The sequence below is a fragment of the Nelumbo nucifera genome, chromosome 2 (assembly GCF_055504915.1).
Source record: "Nelumbo nucifera cultivar China Antique chromosome 2, China Antique-T2T, whole genome shotgun sequence".
NCBI classification, from domain to species: domain Eukaryota; kingdom Viridiplantae; phylum Streptophyta; class Magnoliopsida; order Proteales; family Nelumbonaceae; genus Nelumbo; species Nelumbo nucifera.
This window is the reverse complement of record NC_142650.1, coordinates 6038168-6060387: the sequence shown is the minus strand read 5'-3', so window position 1 is coordinate 6060387 and position 22220 is coordinate 6038168. Positions and strand designations below refer to the sequence as shown.

The following is a 22220-nucleotide window of genomic DNA, read 5'->3' as shown; positions in this document are numbered from 1 at the left end:
AGGTTAATTCTTTTAGTTTTAGCATTTTTTATGTATTTTTCTTTATTTTTTAAAATGTCATTTTTTTGGGGGGGATGGCCTGAATTGACTCATGGGTCAACCCTAACCCAAACATTTAGGGTTAAGGTCTAGTATTTGTCAACCCAACCCAAAGTGTCTTGACCCAACTCAAACCCAACCCACCAACCCAAGTCTACTTAATACCCCTCCATAAAAAAAAAGGTAAAAGATTTAAACATATCCTAAATTTTCATAAATTGACTCAAACATACTCATTTTTTCTCCTCTTTTAAAAATCCAATTTTACCCTTTGAAAATAAAAGACTTTTAAACAATATACTCTATTTTGGCAACTACTAGTCTTCACAATACATAGCATAGAGGAAAGAAGGTATACATCTTAAATCTTTGTCATGTAGATGTGGGCAATTGGTTCAAGATGTAGAAACTAGAGCTTTCTATTAAGCTTGCGTGGATCAACTTCGGTGTTGTAGAATAACAATCATATACAACTGGATCAAGTGGGGCCAGCGGTTGATATGGTGTAGCAGAAAGAAGAAAAAACATTGGATGGATTTGAATTAAAATTGAGGGCCGGTGGATGAATAGCATAGTAGAGAGGGAGAGGCAGTTTAAGATAAGGGACAGGTGGTTGAGGGTAATAGCAGAATGCAGTTGGGTGATGATGGCAAATTGTAGGTTGAAGGAACAAACAGAAAAGAAGACAGATGGGCGAAGAGGAAGGAGAGGTGGAGAGAGAGAGAGGTGATCAGCTGTTTTCATTGCTGAAGGAGATGATATTTTGGACAAATTAATCTGTTCACCGTGTGAATTAACTAGTATTCAAATGGTGATGTTTTGGACATGATGAATGATGTTTTTGTTAGTTTTAAAAATTTAAAGAATGATGAAGGGTAAAAATAAAATAGGTCTTTTATGAGCATAAGGTATTGTTAAGTCTATTTGAAAAACTCGGTATATTCATGTCTATTTATGAAAACTGAGGGCATATTTTAAGTCTTTTACCCAAAATATAAGAAGAGTAATATGGATTAACCGTAAGAGTTAAATAGGAAATAACTGAAGACAACGATGAGCATTAAATAGGGATTCAATATCGTATTGTATACAAATATACAATGCATGCATTGGCCGATACATGGGGTACAGGTGAAATGGCACTACATTGGGCGCGTACCAAAAACTTTTACAACTTGAATGATGACTGAATAGTAACATCCTTAACAAACTTGCATATACATGTATATACACGAAAGATAATACAAAAAGTCTCCTTAGAGTCGGTGTGGGTTAGAAGAATCATACACACTAACCCCCCCCATTCAAATTTCACTCACTGAAACTGTCAAAGAACTTCCTCTGCTAGTACAAAAGCCCTCACCCAAAGAAAAAGGAAAAATACTACCATCATCATGTAGGGTGAAAAACACAAATCTACTGAGGGTGGGGGGTTTCTTCCAAATGGCAAATATCAAATTTGACCTTACCAATTTGGTAAACCTCAAGTAGTTCACTTTCTTCTGCCATAATATAGGCCTCCACCTCCTGAATGGTAATGCTGCCGCTGCCGCACTCCAGCTGACCTTCCACCAGTTCCATCAGATGTGCCGCCACGGGTGGAAGTCCTGCTTCCCCCTGTCTGCATCCAATTCATCGTCTGGGACCCCACACCATTAAGCTCCTCCTCTTCCCTGTCATTATACTCTAATATCAACCTCTTGATGTCCTGTTTCTCTTCAAGCTCTGCCGCCTCCTTCTGTTTCGTACTCTGCACCAGTGAGCAACCCTTGGGAATGAACATCTGCTTTGTTTGTTGCTTGTTCCCTCGTTTCACAAGCACTTTTACAAGTATATCCTTATTGTTCCCTCCACCACCCTCTTCATCCATTGTCTCATCCCCACTCTCCCCCTCGACACTTCTTCCATGATGATCCCTAGTAGACCCCTCAAACACATTCATGGGTATCATCATATTCAAGGTTGGCCTGGCACGTATCTCCAGTTTGCGTGACTCCAAGCTCTCCTGCATTATAGACCTAAGTTCCCGATCAAAGTCAGCTTCTTCCTGTGGATCAACTGCAACCATTTTCTGTCTGACTTGGACTTCATCATCTTCATCAGAAGCACCTGGTGCACCACCATCATCATCATCCTCATCACTATCACATCCATCATCCTGAACCTCTGATTTATCCTCATAAAGCTCTTCTTCGTCATCATGACCCTCTCGGTCAATGCTGTCACTTCCTGAGTCACTCTCACTGTCTCCTGCATCTACATGACCTCTACCATTTTCTTCAATTTCATTTGTAGGGCTTTGCCCATTTTCTGAGATGGTATTGGAGCCTGTGTGACCCGGTGCCTTCCGATTCTCAGTGTCCGAGTGCTTCTCACTGTTGGCCTTGTCAGTCGGGACTGCACGCTCATGCTCCTCAAGTTCTACAAGAGCTGCATTAACTTCTTCAATAGATGAATATCGGGTCATGTTTGGGCGTAAATCTGCAAAAAGATCCTGCAAATTTCCAATGTGTCCGTTAGATCCATGTTATAAATAGGATTTCCATAAATGGAACTTCAGAGATGGACCCCTAACAGTTACAAGAGAAAATGAGAAGCTAATACCCAAATGATAAAATTGAAGCTACTAACAACAAGCAATAATAAAAGCATTTGAAACACATCTCCAAGAGTGGCCTACTATGTGCATAAATTTTAAATGCTGCTGTTTTCCTAAATTGGGTGCACCAGTTAGCCTAGCTCAGCTCTCCCAAAATGTAGTCTAGCTGCAAGAGAACACGATTCTATAAAAGGAACATATAGAAGAACTAGTAATAACAAAGTAGCACCTCTAACCTGAAGGTCAAACTCAATATCAAGAGGTATTGAACCTTTGCTGAGAATGTATCTTTGGAAATATATCAAGAATTTGTCAAGTTTCCTTTTGGAAGAACCTCTGTCAAAGTAGTGCCCACATGTCTGCAGAAGCGTAATGACCATCCTGATGCGGAAACAATCTTCTGGTGGATCGAGCACATCTTGCTTTAGAATAGGAAAAAAGGAAAAATAGCAATTATCCATCAGATCACACATAATAGGCAAATTATTAGTTGAGTAAACAACATGATGGGAGAAGACTTAGAAAGCTATTAGGGAAGCAGTACCCAGGGGAAAAAAAACAAGTTTGAATGCTCAGACTTTACCATAAATTGCACTTTTGTACACCAAATGATGAGACACAAACACTTGCACTGACATCAATCATTCCTAAATGAAGCAGACAATACATGTACTACTTACAAAGCATGGTATTTTGCCAATGCATTGACCCATAGGCATAATATCTACATGAATGGTTTTTTAAATGTGTCAAACATCAAATTCTCCACCTTGTCCTACATCTAACATCTAAATGTGCAAGAGTATATCCGCATATGCATGCATTCAGATAGAATCCCATCAAATTCTCCACCTTGTCCTAAGTTGTGGGATCCGATCGAAGTGCAAGCATCTTATGCAAATCAAGACTATTGCTTAATCCAATCATGCATTTCTAATAAATTTGAAGATATCAAACGTTGAACCGGAAGATGATATAACAATCTTTAAATTAATACTGATTTTTAATGTGTTTAGTGGTTCCAAAAATCTTACTTGGGCTTTAATCACCAAAAAATTTCTCTTATGCATGTTGGAAGTGATTTGGTGAGGGTCATTGCTTGGTGCAATTGTAAAATCTCTAACAATTGTGAAAATACAGGTTCAAGTCTGAGAGTGGCCACTTTGTGTAAAAAATGCCAAAGATCAGGTTCATATCTAGTCCACCCCTCCCAAGACCCTTGTTATCAGGAAACAACATTGGGTGATACCCTCTACATTGAAGGATTTGGGAGCTATTTGCCTGCAATGTAATCAGTATTGACGACTCCACTTATTTGTGACCATATGCTGCACTGCAAGTAATTTGGGCACATCCCATTTTTTACAAACAGAGCACATCCCTAATCATTATATTTTTTCTATCATAACCAATTGTAGTTTCTTTTTCTTTTTACTAGGGATGTGCCTCATTTATCAAAAATTGGATATGCTCAAATTACTCCCCTTTAATTACTTCTTGATACAATCAATCATTCAATACCTCGCCTCTTTTTTCAGTATGAAAGTGGGCCAGAAAGCAAATATTAACTGGCATTTTCGTGTATACAGATTCAAGTTCCCATCATTTTGTAGTTCTGTTTTGCTTGTTTTTCTGGTTACGAAGACATCATACTTGCATTGCATTTAGGCTTTAGCACAGCTGTTTTTGTAGTAAATTAATAGTAGATAAATGGATTTGATTAATTCAAAAAAGTGAATGAACATGAAGCATAAGCATTATACATCTTTTAAAACATATTTTTGGTAATAAAAATTTTTCATTAAAAGTAAAAAGAAGGTACAAGAAAGGTTGACCAGAAATCACCAGAGGGAAGAAAATAAAGACCTTACACCAAACCCTCAATTTTACCATCAAAGAAGCATTCCAAAACACCTCTCCTACCCATAAAAAAAAGACCACTGATTACATCCAAACAACCACTGACACCCATCCATCCTACAGCAACTTCAACCTCCAGATAAACCTCTTGACCCAATCCTCATAATTCTTGACCCCATCACAGCACAAGATAAAACTACTTAATTACTTAGCTTCTCCTCCAGCTTGAACCGAAATTTCTTTGCTTTTCTTGGAAATCTTGTTTTTTCACCCTCTTGAAGGCCCAATCCCAAACAAACTCCCCTTTGGTCTGGCAAAAACTTTTGAGACCTGAACAGTTTAATGATTCTTCGGACCTCTAAAACGTCTTACTGCAGTAGGAGTCTTCTAACGCTCCTTTGGCTCCTTAGAAGTTCCATTAAGCCTCTCTAACTTGAAGACTGCATTCTTCTCAACTATCTGATTTGCAACCACCTTTGCACCCTCTTTGTCATCATCCTCAACTCTAGAAAATTTCAGTCTTTCTTGTAACTCCTTGAAAGTCAAACCCTAAATAGAACCCAGCCACTTCATTATTCAATCCATCTTTTTTCCAATCTTTCACCTCCAATTCTTTAAATACCTTTCTTGACTCTTTTTTTGAGCAAAGTTAACTTTTATTAAGAAGAGACTAAAAAAGGGTACATGAGATGATGTACAGCAGCCTGAAGATGCTGAGGTAGAATTACAAAGGCAAATAACTGTCAGTAAACAAATTTTCTCTAAAAGCCCCTCACTTTGCTAGGCTATCAGTAACAGTGTTTAGCTCCCTTGGGTCTGAATTGGGCCTTTTGGCTTTCATAGAGGATTAAGGGAGGAAGAGTGTGCTGCTGTGACCGAGCTCTTGCTTTCTCTTCATAATATCTGTTTGGATCCCCTTTCTCCAGACGTGTGGTCTCCTAACCCTAAGGGATTCTTGTCGTGTGCTTCCTTCTTCAAGTTTCTTTGTCAATCCCCTGACCCTCAAGCGTTTCCCATCAAGGAAGTTTGGTGTAGGTCTTTTTTTTTTTGAGAAAAGGTTAACTTTATTCGAAATAAGAAAGGTACATGAGGACATGTACACAGAAATCAGACACTCAAAGAGTTAGTTTGGTGTAGGTCTATTCCCCTAAAGTTAATGCTCTTTGTTGGGAAGTTTTCTATGGGAAGGTAAACACCTTGGATAATCTGCAAAACCGAAGACCCAATCAATGCTTATCCCCTTGTTGGTGCACTCTCTGCAAATCTAATGGAGAAGATTGCTTTCACCTATCTATTTCCTGCTCTTTTGTTGCTGAATTGTGGGATTAGTTGCTCTCTTTGTTTGCGTGCAGGTGGAATCTCCCTTCAGAGTTACGTTTGTTATTTGAACCATTTACCTTTGTGTGGGCCAGAAAAGGAGGAAGGATAATGTGGAGGCTTACAAGAGCAGCTTTGATTTGGTCTCTTTGGGAAGAGAGAAATGCAAGAATTTTTCAGGAAAAGGAAAGAAGCGTACAAGAATTCAAGGTGTGTGAAGTGCAGGGTGATACATTGGTAAAAAATTGTGGACTGTTTTCATCAGTTTTCCTTTGTCAATCTTTGAAGAAACTGGAAGGAGATAGCAAATAGCAGTTCTCAGAAGGTTAGGTGTAGGTGGGGTTGTGAGAAACAAGGTTGGGAACATCTTGACACTTTACTCGGGACCGGTGGGGGAAGGAGATTCTACTAGGGCGGAACTGCTTGCTGCATTACAAGTAATTCAGATTGCTCACCAGCTTAGCCTAGTAAATTTGATAATAGGAGATTCCAAGGTGGTGGTGGGATGACTACAAATTCTGTTCCCTGATTTTACAGGAACGAAATCAAGAAAATTAAATGGTATACAAGGGACATGAATGTAAGAGTACACTGGGACAATAGGGATACTTTACTGGGCTCAGCTGTAATTTGCTTTAATCTGTTTCTTTTGTTCTAAATTTGGGGGAGGTTGCAACTCACACCTCTTAAAGGGATGCTTAATCATTTATCAAAAAAAAAAAAGTGCTTAGCTCCCCATAGGAATTCAAACCAGCTTCACATTCATTGAGTCCAAGACATCTCTGGCTTCAGCCAGCAAGTGTGCTAGCCTCCAAGGCCCTCTTTCCTTCTTCCTTAAACCATGCTATAGTATTTGTAGAATCACCTTCAATGGTTAGAGAGGACAAGTCTAACCATTTGGCAAACCAAATTCCTGTCAGCGCAGCCAAGACCTCTGCCTTTGTAGAGTCTGCCCTCCCAATCGAACCACTGAAAGCCCAACAGATATTCGCCCTTTCCCCTTGGATTACACCCCCAATACCTGCTCGACCTATAGATCCTTGGGCACTACCATCAAAGTTTAGTGACATCACTCCTTCCTCTCTAGTATAACATCTATTGGTTGTATCAGTCCTTGGGGAGGAGTATAGGACTCCTATATTTCTTTGAAGATCATTTAAGGAAAAGCCTTTGATAACTCCTGAATTAACCACCCTAAGGTTACATAAAAAATAATGTAGGAAATTAGGATTAGATCTTTTTCCTAATCCTTTGCCTTTCCATTGCCACAAGAGGTCCACCACCTACTCCAGAAACACCCAGCTGTATCCCACTAAGTTGAGGAAATAACACCCCACCTTCCTCATGACAGGTAGGGGTGGCCACAAGCCGAGCCTTCTACGAGCTATATAATTTTTATTTTAAAAAAAAAGCTTGGCTTATAGTCGAGCTGAACTCAAACTTGTGAGCTATGAACTGAGCCGAGCTCAAGCTCAAGCTCAAGCTTGATACTAATCCGGCGAGTTGAGCTCAAATAGCCCAAGTATTCGGCTCGGCTTGGCTGGGCTGGGCTGGGCTCGAATCCACCCCTAGTGACAGGACAATGAAGGAGAAGGTGTTCAGCTGTCTCTCTGTTACTGAGGCAAAGAGGGCAAACATAGTGGAAAAGGTGAGCCCTGATCTTCCGACACTAGAGCCTTGAAGTAGTTGTTAGTGGAGAACTTGCTAGCATGATTAAGTTTCCAAATCCTTTGGTCAGGGATAGCAAGAGAGATGTAGATCTCACCAAGAGAGTAGCAAGTTTGTTATTTCAGCAATCTCTACCCCTCTTAAGGCCTTCTGAGGTTTAGGTTCCAATTGGTTCCCGAGGGTGAGGAGCGAAGGCTCAAGGCCATCATGGCTTGTTGGGTTTGGGAGAGATTAAAAATTCTAGGGTAAAACTCCCCCCCCCCCCCCCCAAAAGAACAAACCCATTATTTTATTCACTTCCACTTCTCTATTCACAATTTCCTCTAACTAAAATGCCTTTGAATTGTATTTTTTTTCACTCTCTTCTCCAACTCTTAAAGGTCTAGTTTATATTTACTTTTTCTTCTATATACTTTTACATGTACCTCATCTCTTCCTTCAGGCTTATACAACATGAACTTCAGTGATGCATTGCCCATATTATCCATCAGACATGCAGAATGAAGTTCTAAAAGACAAAGCTACACTAGTGAAGTCTTCTATGAATGAACATTGTTAAATTTTGGAGGTTTAGTTTTAGGAGGCATTCTAAATGAACTTCAAGTTGTGATTACAAACAAGGATATAAGCCCATACCTCTGGTGTCCCATGGCCAAAGACAAGAATCAAATAAAGAGTTTCAAAAATAACAGATGAATCTATGTGTTCATAGTTGTATAGCTCTCCTAAGAAACGCATGTGAGCTATGCGCTTTTGCTGCATCCCGTAGTCATTTAATTCCAACCCCAACCTGATCTCCTCCAGAACCTAAAATAGTCAAGGCAGGTGATTGTAACAATGTCAGTAAAAAATATTGACTATTTTAACCCAAAAACAAAACACATCATCATCACATTTTGAGCCTTATTGCAATATTTTGCTTAAGCTGCATGAATCCTTAAGTGTTAAAAATAAACACATGCACACATATATCCCCAAAACAAAGCATACTATCATATTATGATTTATGAGAAACAAAGGCAAGCCAACTTACATATAAAAATTAGTATACCTGGTAGAAATATAACTTAGATAAAAGTGACAAAGAGGAAATAGTGAATGTCATGCTCTAGGTACAAGAATTCAAAGCATTTTCATCTTGGGCTACTGATGTAGGTCCAATAGCTTTGACACCAATTGATGTTGGACTCATATGATACAAGGCTGGAGTGGTAATAAATTTAATGGAAACTGAAAAGAATTGATGTTACTAAGATTTCAAATCTAGGGTTTAGGTCTGTAGAGCTAGAGGCAGATTATCTAGGGTTATAGGGCTGTATGGTTTGATTAAGAAGATAATTTGGGATTGAAATTGCAGCAATATGCAGAAATTTTTTGAGGCAAAAACAAAATAAATAAATAAATATTTGGTACCGAATCTATTCAAACTGTTTTAAAGGAGTATGTACTGTGGTAACTAAAGAATGGGATTGAATTAAGAAGAGTTCTCAGATTGGTTTGGCACAAAAGGATGCGAGTTCTTGAAATGATATAATTTGAAAACTAAGAGTTTCAAAGGGATGAAAACAGACCTAAAATACAGTGGATGGCTGAACCAAAATTGCTTTGCTCCAAGGTTTGATAAAGATGATTTAGAGAGAGAAGTTTGTGTCCAGAGGAACTGTGTAAGAGTTGACAATTTAAGGAAATTGAGAAAACACTTATCTTGGGAGGGAGGGGGTCTATGAAAATCCTCAAATTTCTAGAATCACTCTAGGTCTTTGGGGATCACTTATTAAATGTCACACAAGTAGAAAATAATCTCCAATTCACTAGCTTACATCTAGGGTCATCAAATCTCCTTTTTTTTGTTGGTAATGTTTACATTTTTAATGGAGAAATGAATAGAATTTGCAATGATTTATGTAGAAGTGTCTTCTTCCTTTTCAGGACTGATAATCGCCTGCTTCCTTCTATCACGGTTTACATCTATTACAACCAATTTCCATTTGTAACCCCCCAATACATCCCCCCCCCTCTTGCCCCTTGTATTGCAAGTGAATCAACCATGCAGTTTGTTGATCTAGGTGTCCAGCCAATTGAGGCTGTAACTTGTCATGCTTTGCTCTTGATTTCTCTCAAGGTCTGCCAGTATTGCCAAGTTCCTTCACCTACATTTCTAAGCCAGCCCACTAATTGTACAAGAGTCACCTTGCACCATATAGGACTGCTAACAGCTTTACTCTTGGAGAGTCCCCAAACCTAATAGGTCCTGTGAAAAATGCTACCACCCCATGGCTATCACCAAAGACCTCACCAATCCCAGAAATAGATGGATTACCCAAGATGCACCCATTCAATTTTAACTTGAGTTGATTTGGAGGTGGCAGACTCCAAACCCTTGATTATCTCTTACTTGACAGTGCCAACTGAGACACAACCTGCAAACCTATAATGGGGCAAGACATCCAATACACCACTCAAAAGGGTCAGATAAACTACTTAAAAAATCTAAGAAAACTTGAAATTACAATTCTGAAAATTCCAAACTACTTAACCAGTGGAACTGTTTAAATATAAGCAAACTATAAGTAGACAAAACAAAAAAATAGGTTGGACCCCCACATACAATATAAAAAAGGGGTAAAATGCCCCCCTATTGTCTACAAATACATAAAACAAAAATCTGATTTTGACCCCCCCTCCAACAGCTATATTCTTGAAATCATTTTTAATATATGGTAAATTTGCACCAACAAACTATTAGATTGCTGCAACCAGAAGAAACGACTTAGGTGTTAAACAGTTTGCATGGAGCATGGAAAAGAATCACTTGATAAGCACAAAAATAATTCATTTCTCCTAATAAGAATCATGTTCATAGAGGGCATGCTATGATGTCAATACAATTCAAGGAGGAAAAGAGTGAACCTCATCAACAACTGCCACTGCAAATTCATCATGATAGCGACTCAGACCAGCAGTAAGTGAAGCAATCAGGTGAACTTGACTATACTTTCCCTTGTGGACCTTCATAAAGCATTTCAGAAGATAGTCTTCACATTCACTCCAGGGAAGCTTGCGCAACTGCCTCAGCACATGCTCAATAGTGGACTTATCAAGGTCTGTGAAAAGTAGTTTTCTGATATACTGCAGGATACAACATAAATGGGAATGAATAATCTAATTCAAAATATAATATATGCATAGGTCCATTATACCACAGGATACAATATACTCGAAGAAATGAATAATCAAACATAAACACATTACTTGAAAGTGATATATACCTGATGCAAAGGTGGACGAACTTTAGAAACTCGAGCTGATCGTTCAGGTGGTTTGCACAGATAATAAGCATTTTCTACGAGGGTGCTATGGCGAGGATCTAAATTTTTTACATTTTTCAAGCGCATCAGTATCTCCAACATATTTGCCATGCGCACTGTTGTCTCAGGAGATCGATACAGAAAACGTCCACATGTCTCAAGAAGATTGCAAGCAACATCAATGTTGTGATGAGTGAAATCATCTAAACATGCCTGATAAAAAAAGTTACCCTCCTGTAAGCAAATGCTATCTGCACTCTTAAAGTTTAAACTAAATATTGAATTCTTTCTTATTAAATGACACATCACAAAGACATTGCATTCCCGTAAGCAAGTGTTGCGTAGTAGGGGTGCAACTTTGGCTGGGCCAGCCCAACCTAAAGAAAACAGGGTTAGGTTGGATTGGGCAATCCAAACGTGATGTATTATGCTTATAATTATTTATTAGTGTACATTATGTATGATACATATATTGATTTATACACATAAGTATGTTTATTTGAGCGGCAAGGAGAGAGGATGATAATAAAGGGCGGTTTAGTGTAAAATATTACTATAATATGATGTCTACATATCATTTTTATATGTAATCTGTTGGTGTATGAATATGATAGTGGGTATTTATGCATGTCTTTGTAAATTCAGTAGGTAAGCTTCCAATCCAACCAGTGATTTATAGGCAGGGAAAAGAAAACGGAGTTTGAGCAGCAGTCAACATGGAGGAAGTTTTTGAAGGCTGAAGCAAAGAATCTGATTTTTGAAAAGACTAGAGTGGCAATGAGGGTTTGGAGATAATTTTAAGACTATATGTAGAGAACGAATAGGTTAAAGGGTCTCAGGACATAATTGCAACAATTGCATATTTGTCCCGAAATTGTAGAAGGTTTTGATTTGAGGAAATAGGAGTAGGAATTTTGCAATGAAATCTAGCTTGTGAATCTGTCCTAGATGGACGTAAAGTACAACCAAGTTTGGTGTGTTTCAGAGTATGTCTAGCACAAAAGAATGAATATTTTGGTGTTTAAAGAAAACTTGAAAATTATGAAATTTAGCATTCCAGATGGAGTTTTAAGATGAGATTTGGTGGACCAAAATGTTATGAATATCTATAGGGGCGTCCAAAAATTGGAGCAATTGGAGATAGTTTGGAACAAAACAACAAAAATAGCAAAAAAAAATCAAGTTTTGGTTTAAATTGAAGAATAAATTTACTTAAATCAATTTTTAGTCCATAATGATGCTGTTTGAACCCATTTGATGAAGAACTTATGGCCTGTTGATGGCTGTTTACAGATTAAAGAGAAGATAGAGAAACAAGGTAGAACCTGGAACCAATCAATAGGCGCCTAGAATCACTTTAGGGTTCAAGGGAATCACTCACCATAAGCACAACATGTAGAAAAGTCAGTGAAATATCATTACAAATATCAGTCTCTTGTTTTTTACTCTAAAGTAGCATATATAGAGACTACAGGGGTGTAAATCCTACTAGAACTAGGAAAAATAAAAATTATAGAATTGCCACTAATCATAAGAAAACAACATAACTCATAATTGACTTGACCAGTGACACCAAAACTTTAAACACAAACTATAACTAAAAATCGAACTACTAGGCCAGACCACAGACAAGTAAAATGACCAAAATATCTTGCTTCCTAGAATTAGAAGAATACAAAAAAAAAATCCAATTGTAACTCTTTGGTTCATGCATTGTTCTCCCTCGGTTCACAATTGAGTTTGAAAGAATTTGAGCATTAAGTCTTGCTCAATCTAATGGTAGAATGAACCATAATCATGAAAATTCCTAAAGCAGCTTCAACAAGCTTGGATTCTAGTGTGGATCTCCTGTATATGACTCAAAGAACCTTCAGAGCAATGCATGTCTGAAATGATATCACCCATAGATTTCTTCACTAAATCATTAGAAAAGAACCTTTTGATTCTTCCATTTGTTCCTTTACATAATCCTTTGAATGTGAAATTTCAATTGCAACATATGAAACTTTGCCTTTAATATTCAGCATAGGAATCACCATCTCACTGTACAAAATTGGCACTGGCTCTGGCTGAACTTATGTAGTAAAATTTGATGCGCTTCCTTAAGTTTTTTTTTTTTGATAAGTCACTTCCATAATAATCTCTTCTGCCATATCCAACACATTTGTACCTTGTGCTTTAACTTCTTCACCTTGTTCAACTACCATAACCTTCTCATAGTCCTGGACTTCCCTTTCCTGCTAAAGAAGTGTGGGGGAAACCGATTCCACCTAGGGTTGGGGCACTTTGCTGGGAAATAGCTTTGAAAAGAATTAACACTTGCAATCAAATTCAAAGAAAGAAGCCTTTTTGGTGCTTGTCTCCTAACTGGTGTACTCTGCAAAGTCAATGGTGAATCTTGTTACCACTTATTAATCTCCTGCCCCATTGTTTATTCTATTTGGGTTGGTTTCTCTGTTCGGTTGCAGGTGGACTCACCCATCAAGCATACAACACCTCTTCAACTATTTTGTCGGTAGCTGGACTAAGAAGAGGGGAAGATTCCTGAGGGGGTGTACTAGAGCAGTGGCTTGTTGGACAATTTGGGAAGATAGGTAACAAAGAATATTTGCTGAAAAGGAGAAAAGTTGAGAGGAAATCATAGAAGTGATTACTTTTAGGGTGGCCCATTGGATAAAAACAGTGAAGATGTTTGTTGACATTCCCACAGAGACCATTTTGAATAATTGGCAGGAAGTAGCAGCTTCAGCTCCAAGCAGAAGCATTGCTCAAACTTCTTGGTCTCCACCTTGCACAGGCTTTATCGAACTCAATTTTGATGGCAGCAGTGAAGGTAATCCAGGGCCTTGAGGGGCTGTTGGTTGTTACAGACTGTATAATTAAAATAGGAAGATGTTACAGACTGTATAATTAAAATAGGAAGTAAATACTAGGGAGATATGATGTTACAGACTGTATAACTAAAATAGGAAGTAAATACTAGGGAGATATGATTTACCTTGATTGTAGGACAGATTTGTAGGAATTTGATTAGTCTTCTTTCCTAATATATTCTTTCCTAACATAGAATTTGTAACTTGTATATATACATACGAGATTGATGAATAATATAACAAATTCTTCTTCTTCCTCTGTTTACTCTTATTTTACATGGTATCAGAGCATCTAGTCTCTGCCTGCCCTTTTGTTATAAGTAAACAGTAGGTAGAGGAAAATTTCTGGGTGTTTCGGTTCACCTCCTTGGAGCAGTCAGAGCATCTAGTCTCTGCAAAGTCCGCAGTCAGCAGCCTTGCGCGTGTGTCTCACGCACTGCCTGAAGATTCTGCCACAGTCACGCGCGCCGGCACGTGGAGGCACATCTGTCACCGGAAAATTTTTTTCGGTCGTTGTCTTTTGGCTCGCCTCGTCTTGTATAGCACATATTTGTCCTTTGTTACGTGCATATCCATTCCGGTGTTTTCAACAGGTGTGCTCCGTTGATTTTCGGTGTTCAAAATATTCTGTTTATTTGAATTTTGAGATTATGGCAAACAAGAAATCAATAGTTATGTCGGATGTTATTCCAGTGAAGTAAAAAATAACTGAGCATAAGCTTAATGGCTCTAATTATCAGGATTGGAGTAAAATTGTTCAACTATATTTGCTGAGTATTGCTATGGATAACCATTTGACTGATGACCCTCCTAATGATGACTTGAGAAAGTCTTGGTTGAGGGAGGATGCCCATTTGTTCTTGCAGATACGCAACTCCATTGAAAGTGAGGTGGTTGGTTTAGTCACTCACTGTGGATTTGTTAAGGAATTAATGAACTATCTAGAGTTCTTGTACTCCAGAAAGGGGAATATTTTCCGCAATTATGATGTGTGCAAAGCCTTTTACAGGGCAGACAAAGGCGATAGATTTCTTACAAGCTATTTCATGGATTTCAAGAAAACATATGAAGAACTTAATATGTTGCTTCCGTTAAGTACTGATGTGACTGTTCAACAAGCTCAGCGAGAAAAGATGGCTGTTATGAGTTTTTTAGCTGGCCTACCTTCTGAATTTGAGACTGCTAAATCTCAGATTCTTTCCAGTTCAGAGATCTCTTCTCTACAAGATACTTTCAGTAGGGTCCTTCGTACAGAATGTTCACATGTTCAGCCTAGTAGTGCCCTTGTCAGCCGCAATAATACATCTGAATCAGGGAGACAACAAAACAGGAGTGGTAGTGGTAGGTCAAGTAACTATGACAGGAATACTAATACTCGTGGACAGGAGTTAGGAGAGATAGTGTGTCATTACTGTCATAAGCCAGGACATATGAAGCGGGATTGCAGGAAGTTGCAGAATAAGAAAACTCAGTCAGCCCATATTGCATCCACCACGGATACTTCTGAGAAGTCTGTTATGATATCTGCAAATGAATATGTCAAATTTGCTCAGTACCAAGAATCATTGAAACCTCAATCTACTCCTGTTACTGCCATCGTCGAGTCAGGTAAACCCAATACATGTCTTGTTTCCTCCTCTTCAAAATGGGTCATTGATTCTGGAGCTACAAATCATATGACAGGTAATTCAAGTCTGTTTTCTACCTTTCAGTCACATAAATCTACCTCTCCTGTTACTTTAGCAGATGGGTCAACATCTTGTGTTATTGGGTCTGGCACAATTAGTCCAACACCATCACTTCCTTTGTCATATGTTCTTAGTTTACCTCAATTATCATTTAATTTAATTTCTGTTAGCAAACTCACTCATACCCTTAATTGTTGTGTCTCATTTTTTCCTGACTATTGTTTATTTCAGGATCTTACGACGAAGAAGATTATTGGTAAGGGACATGAGTCTGGAGGTCTCTACATCCTTGATACACAAGTTCCAAGATCCATAGCCTGTTCTGGAGTTGTAACCCCTTTTGAAGCACATTGTCGGTTGGGTCACCCCTCTCTCCATGTGTTAAAGCAAATTTGTCCTCAATTTCAGAATTTGTCGTCATTAAATTGTGAATCTTGTCAGTTTGCTAAACACCATCGTCTTAGTTCGAGTCCTAGAGTCAATAAACGAGCTAATGCTCCTTTTGAATTAGTCCATTCAAATGTTTGGGGTCCGTGTCCAGTTGAGTCCAAAACTGGGTTTAAGTATTTTGTTACTTTTGTTGATGATTACTCTCGTATGACATGGTTATATTTAATGAAAAATCGTTCTGAGGTGTTTTCTCATTTTTCTGCTTTCTGTGCTGAAGTTAAAACTCAATTTAATGTTTATGTACAAATATTGAGAAGTGATAATGCTAAGAAGTACTTGTCAGAATCCTTTCAAACTTACATGCTTCAGCATGGCATTCTTCATCAAACTTCTTGTGTAGATACACCATCTCAAAATGGGGTTGCTGAACGGAAAAATAGACACCTTCTTGAAACTGCAAGAGCTTTGTTATTTCAAATGAAGGTTCCTAAACCTTTCTGGGCTGATGCAGTTTCCACAACATGTTTTTTGATTAACCATATGTCTTCATCTGTCCTTCAGGGTAAGACTCCTTATCATGTTCTATTTCCAAATAAAACACTGTTTCCTATTGAGCCTAGGGTATTTGGGTGTACATGCTTTGTTCGGGATGTTCGTCCTTAGGTTACCAAACTAGAACCAAAATCTTTGAAGTGTGTTTTTCTTGGGTATTCTCATGTTCAAAAAGGGTATAGATGTTATTGTCCTACTCTTCACAGATATCTTGTGTCAGGTGATGTTAATTTCCTAGAAGATACACCTTTCTTTCCATCTACTCCTCATTCAAGTCAAGGGGAGGATGATGATTTGTTAATCTATACTGTCACATCATCTGGTTCACATCCTATTGAATCTGCTCCTGCCAAGCCTAAGCCACCTACAGTACAGGTTTATTCTCGGCGACCAACCCCTCTAGATCCATGTCCTGCACCAGCTCCTTCGTTGGCAGATCCAGTCTCAATTGATCTTGTTCCTTCGTCATCAGAACCAGTCTCTAATGATGATCTTCCTATTGCTCTTCGTAAAGGTAAGCGTAAGTGTACTTATCCAGTATCTTCATTTGTGTCTTATAATCATTTGTCGTCCTCTTCTTGTTCTTTTATTGCATCTCTTGATTCTATCTCTGTTCCTAAGACTGTTAAAGAAGCCCTTTCTCACCCTGGATGGCGTAATGCTATGATTGAGGAGATGAACGCTTTAGAGGACAATGGTACTTGGACCTTGGTAAATTTACCTGCAAATAAGAAGGCTATTGGGTGTAAATGGGTGTTTACAGTTAAAGTCAATCTTGATGGGTGCATTGCCCAAATGAAAGCCCGTCTTGTTGCTAAAGGATATGCTCAAACTTATGGAGTGGATTATTTTGATACCTTTTCTCCTGTTGCTAAACTTACTTCTGTCAGGTTGTTTATTTCTATGGCAGCTACATATAATTGGCCCCTTCATCAGTTAGACATCAAGAATGCTTTAATTCATGGGGATCTTCAAGAAGAAGTTTATATGGAGCAACCGCCTGACTTTGTTGCTCAGGGGGAGTATGGGAAAGTTTGCTATCTTCATAAGTCTCTGTACGGGTTGAAGCAGAGTCCTCGCGCCTGGTTTGGAAAGTTTAGTCAGGCAGTCGAGAATTTTAGTATGAAGAAAAGCAAGTCCGATCATTCTGTTTTCTTCAAGCACTCTGCTGCTGGCATCATTTTGTTAGTTGTGTATGTGGATGATATTGCCATTACAGGGAGTGATACTACAGGGATTTCATCCCTTAAATCCTTTCTCCACACTCAGTTTCATACGAAAGATTTGGGAATGTTGAAATACTTCTTGGGTGTTGAGGTAATAAGAAACAAGAAGGGAATATTCTTATCTCAAAGGAAATATGTACTCGACTTGTTGTCTGAGACGGGAAAGTTGGGAGCTAAGCCATGTAGCACTCCAATGATTCCTAACTTGCAGCTCACAAAAGATGGTGAATTATTTGAAGATCCTGAGAGATATTGAAGATTGGTTGGAAAGTTGAATTATTTTACTGTAACTCGTCCAGATATTGTGTATTCAGTTAGTGTGGTGAGTCAGTACATGTCCTCTCCAATAGTTAATCACTAGACAACTGTAGAACAAATTTTGTGCTACTTAAAAGGAGCACCTGGGCGAGGAATTTTGTATAGCAATCATGGTCATACTAGAATTGAATGTTTTTCAAATGCTGATTGGGCAGGATCCAAGGAAGATCGAAGGTCTACTTCAGGCTATTGTGTATTTGTTGGAGGGAATCTAGTTTCATGGAAAAGTAAGAAGCAAAATGTTGTCTCACGTTCGAGTGCAGAATCGGAATATAGAGCTATGGCCAAGTTTGTGTGTGAAATAATGTGGATATATCAGCTTCTGATTGAAGTAGGTCTTAAAACTTCAGTACCAGCCAAGTTGTGGTGTGATAACCAAGCTGCTCTTCACATTGCATCTAATCCTGTTTTTCATGAACGAACATAGCATATCGAGATTGATTGATGTTTCTACTGTAGCTACAATAGTCCGAACCAGTAAGGAGAAGAAGAAAGAGAAGGAGAAGAAGAAGAAGAAGAGAAGAAAGAAGAAGATGAAAGAACTGTTGAACCTGATAGCTAAACCCTATCAGTCGACCTCTTAATAGTGATTAGGCTTCTAATTAAATGAACAAGGACTAAATTGCCCCTACTTAAGTATGGGACAGAGAACCTCTAATAAGACTGCCACATAAGCTCATAACTTAACCAAGGTGAGTTGACTAATCTACCCTTATTCGGCTAACTCTAACACTCCCCCTCAAGCTGGAGAATATATGTCATATAATCCCAGCTTGTTACATATATAGTTCACTCTCCCTGAGCTTAAGGCTTTTGTAAACAAATCTGCCCACTGATCACCTGAGCTTACATGTTCTGTGCTTATCTCTCCAGTAAGAACCTTCTCCCTTACAAAGTGGCAATCAATCCCTATGTGCTTTGTTCTCTCATGAAAAACAGGGTTGGATGAGATATGGAGCACAGCTTGATTGTCACAGTACAACTTCATAGGTTTATCCATGTGGAACCCGATTTCTTGTAGGAGATTCCTCAACCACACTAATTCACATGTAGTGTGTGCCAAGGCTCTGTACTCGGCTTCAACACTGCTTCTAGCCACAACCGTCTGCTTTTTACTCTTCCACATCACAAGATTTCCTCTAAGAAATGTGCAGTAACCTGTAGTAGATCTTCTATCAGACACAGAGCCTGCCCAATCTGCATCTGTGTACCCAACTACTTCAAGTTTTCCTCCTGGTTTATACAATAGCCCACGGCCCGGAGCTCCCTTCAAATATCTTACAATTCTAAGAACTGCATCCCAGTGAGATATACGAGGGTTCTACATAAATTGGCTCACCACACTGACTGCAAAGGAGATATCTGGTCTCGTGATAATCAAATAGTTCAGCTTCCCCACTAGTCGTCTATACCTTCCAGGATCATCAAATATTTCCCCTGTATCATTGCTCAACTTAACATTTGGTTCCATAGGAGTCTCAGCCGGTTTTGCACCTAACAGTCCTGTTTCGTCCAATAGATCGAGAACATATTTTCTTTGGCACAAGTTTACACCTTGTCTTGATCTAGCAACTTCTATACCTAAGAAATACTTCAATGTCCCAAGGTCTTTTGTTTGAAAATGATTTTGTAGAAAGACCTTGAGTTTGTCGATCCCCAATTTGTCACTGCCAGTTATGACAATATCATCCACATAGACCACTAATAAAATCTTTCCAGCTTCTGAGTCATAGCTGAACACTGAGTGATCAACCTGGCATTGTTTCATTCCAAAATTCTTCACCAATTCACTAAACTTCCCGAACCAAGCACGAGGCGATTGTTTCAACCCATAAATTGCCTTTTTCAGTCTACACACCTTACCAGCCTCCCCCTAAGCAACAAACCCAGGTGGTTGCTCCATATATACCTCCTCTATAAGGTCACCATGAAGTAAGGCATTTTTTATGTCAAGTTGAAATAAGGGCCAATCATACATAACTGCTAGGGAAATTAACACACGGACAGAGCTAATCTTAGCCACTGGAGAGAAGGTCTCCATATAGTCCACTCCATACAACTGTGAATACCCTTTAGCAACAAGTCTGGCTTTCAGACGCTCCACACTACCATCTGGCAAGTATTTAACAGTATACGCCCATTTACAACCCACAACATGCTTACCAGGAGGAAGAGTAGTGAGCTCCCACGTGTGAGTATGCTGAAGAGCAGAGAGTTCCTCCTCCATTGCCTGCCTCCACCCAAGTGAACTAAGAGCCTCTTGGACATTGTTAGGTATGGAAATAGATGACAATAGTGAAACAAATTGGCGATGTGAGGCGGAAAGGCGAGATACTGAAACAAAACTAGAAATGGGATGGAGAGTAGAACTACGTTTACCTTTACGTAAGGCAATGGGTAGGTCAAGTCTTGAAGGTTCAGCAACAGGAGCAACGACAGGATCTGCGGACAAGGTAGAAGCTGGAGGAGGGGCCGGTGTCGTTCGACGTGTATACACTTGCCGAATTGGTGGTCGTTCAGTAGGGATCTGCACTGGATGAGGTGACGAGTCAACTCCAACAGGAACACCCGAAACGGGATCACTGACCGAAAGAGGAAGAGGAAGTAAAGGTGGAGACGAAGATGCTTCAGTTCCTGAGAAGAAGGGAACTGACTCAAAAAAGGTGACATCAGGACAAACATAGCACTTCCGAGTAATGGGATTGTAACACTTGTACCCTTTTTGAGTCCGAGAGTAGCCAAGAAAGACACTTAATGGAGCGTGCATCCAACTTGTCTATTCCATGACTCAGATTGTGAACAAAGCACACACAGCCAAAGATACGAGGTGTTAATGGAAAGGGAGACAAGGTGGGGAACAAGGTAGAGAAGGGAGACCAACCATGAAGAATAAAAGAGGGCATCCGATTAATGAGGAAACACGCAGTAAGTACAGCATCACTCCAAAACCATTTAGGAACACTCATATGATGAAGAATAGACTGAGCTGTTTCAAGGAGATGACGGTTCTTCCGTTCAGCCACCCCATTTTGTTGAGGAGTGGATGCACAAGAAGTTTGATGAATGATGCCATGCTGTTCTAAATACTGTTGAAAGGAAGTTAGAAAATATTCACGACCATTATCTGAACGAAGAACTTTGATTGGAACACCAAATTGTGTACGTATTTCAGCATGGAATTTTTGAAAAATGGAAAATAATTCACTCCTTTCTTTCATTAAATAAATCCATGTCATTCTTGAACAATCATCAATAAAAGTGACAAAATACTTGTAACTATTATAAGACTATTTTGATCGGGCCCCAAACATCTGAATGAACCAAAGCAAAAGGACTCAACATACGACTTTCAACTCTAGGACTGAAGGAAACACGACGATGTTTCCCAAACTGACACGACTCACACTGTAACACTGACAAATGACTCAAAGACGGAACTAGTATCTTGAGTGCCTTGAGAGAAGGATGTCCCAGTCGACAATGCCACTGTAGAGGAGTGAGTGAAGTCTGAAGTGCAACTGACGATCCACCACTGTCAAGGTAATACAATCCACCAGCTTCATGCCCCCCACCAATCTTCTTCCCCGTCCTGAGATCCTAAAAAACACAAGAGGAAGGGAAAAAAGTAACAGAGCAGTTAAGAGTCTTGGTTAATTTACTAACAGACATAAGATTGAATGGAAACTTAGGGACATATAGAACAGATGATAAAGAAAGAGAAGCCATGTCAACATTGCCAACACCACAGATGGGAGAGGAGGAACCATTGGCAAGGGTAACAGTTTGAGATGTGGAAGTTTTAGAGAGAGAAGAGAACACACCTGGAGTCCTGGTCATGTGATCAGAGGCTCCAGAGTCAATAATCCAATGAGAGGTTTTAGATGACAGGCAAGCTATACCTGAGTGGGCAAGAGTAGCAGTAATGTGCTGTGAAGTGGACTGAAGGAACCGCTCATACTCATCACGCGGTACACTCACCATCTCCCTTCCGGAAACAGATGTAGATGTGGAAGGAGTTAGGTCTGCCTGTTGATTATCACTGACATCAACCCCACCAGCAATAGCATGATTGGCCCATTTAGAGGGAGGGCGGCCATGAAGATCATAACAGAAATTTACAGAATGTCCTTCCCTGCCACAGTGGGTACACTTCCTTGTAGAGCTGCCTTTTTCTTTGCCACGGCCTCCCCCTGAGTCACGACCACCACCACAGCCAAATATGGAACCACCACGACCTCCTCGGGAGGCATGTCCTCCCCCTTTCGTACCACGTCCACCTCCTCTGGCTGTCACAAAAGCTAATCTATCAGACTGTGTGGGATAATCTGTCTGTCCCAAAGAAATCCTGCGAAGCCGAGCACACACTTCCTCAAGTGTAGGAA

General features: G+C 39.4%; 1 protein-coding gene across 3 annotated transcripts in view; it reads right to left on the bottom strand.

Moving 5' to 3' along the window:
• Window positions 1-1214: 1214 nt before the first annotated feature.
• LOC104594732 (regulator of nonsense transcripts UPF2) overlaps window positions 1215-22220 on the bottom strand; it is a 59485-nt gene continuing 38479 nt past the window's right edge. For all 3 annotated transcript variants that reach the window (XM_010255173.3, XM_010255174.3, XM_088898042.1), the window contains 5 exons: window positions 10753-11004; window positions 10394-10612; window positions 8120-8290; window positions 2875-3060; window positions 1215-2533 (listed from right to left, as the gene is read on the bottom strand). In XM_010255173.3, the coding sequence (XP_010253475.1) occupies window positions 1532-2533; window positions 2875-3060; window positions 8120-8290; window positions 10394-10612; window positions 10753-11004 (1830 nt within the window). In that variant the 3' untranslated portion in view covers window positions 1215-1531. The remainder of the gene's footprint in view (window positions 2534-2874; window positions 3061-8119; window positions 8291-10393; window positions 10613-10752; window positions 11005-22220) is intronic.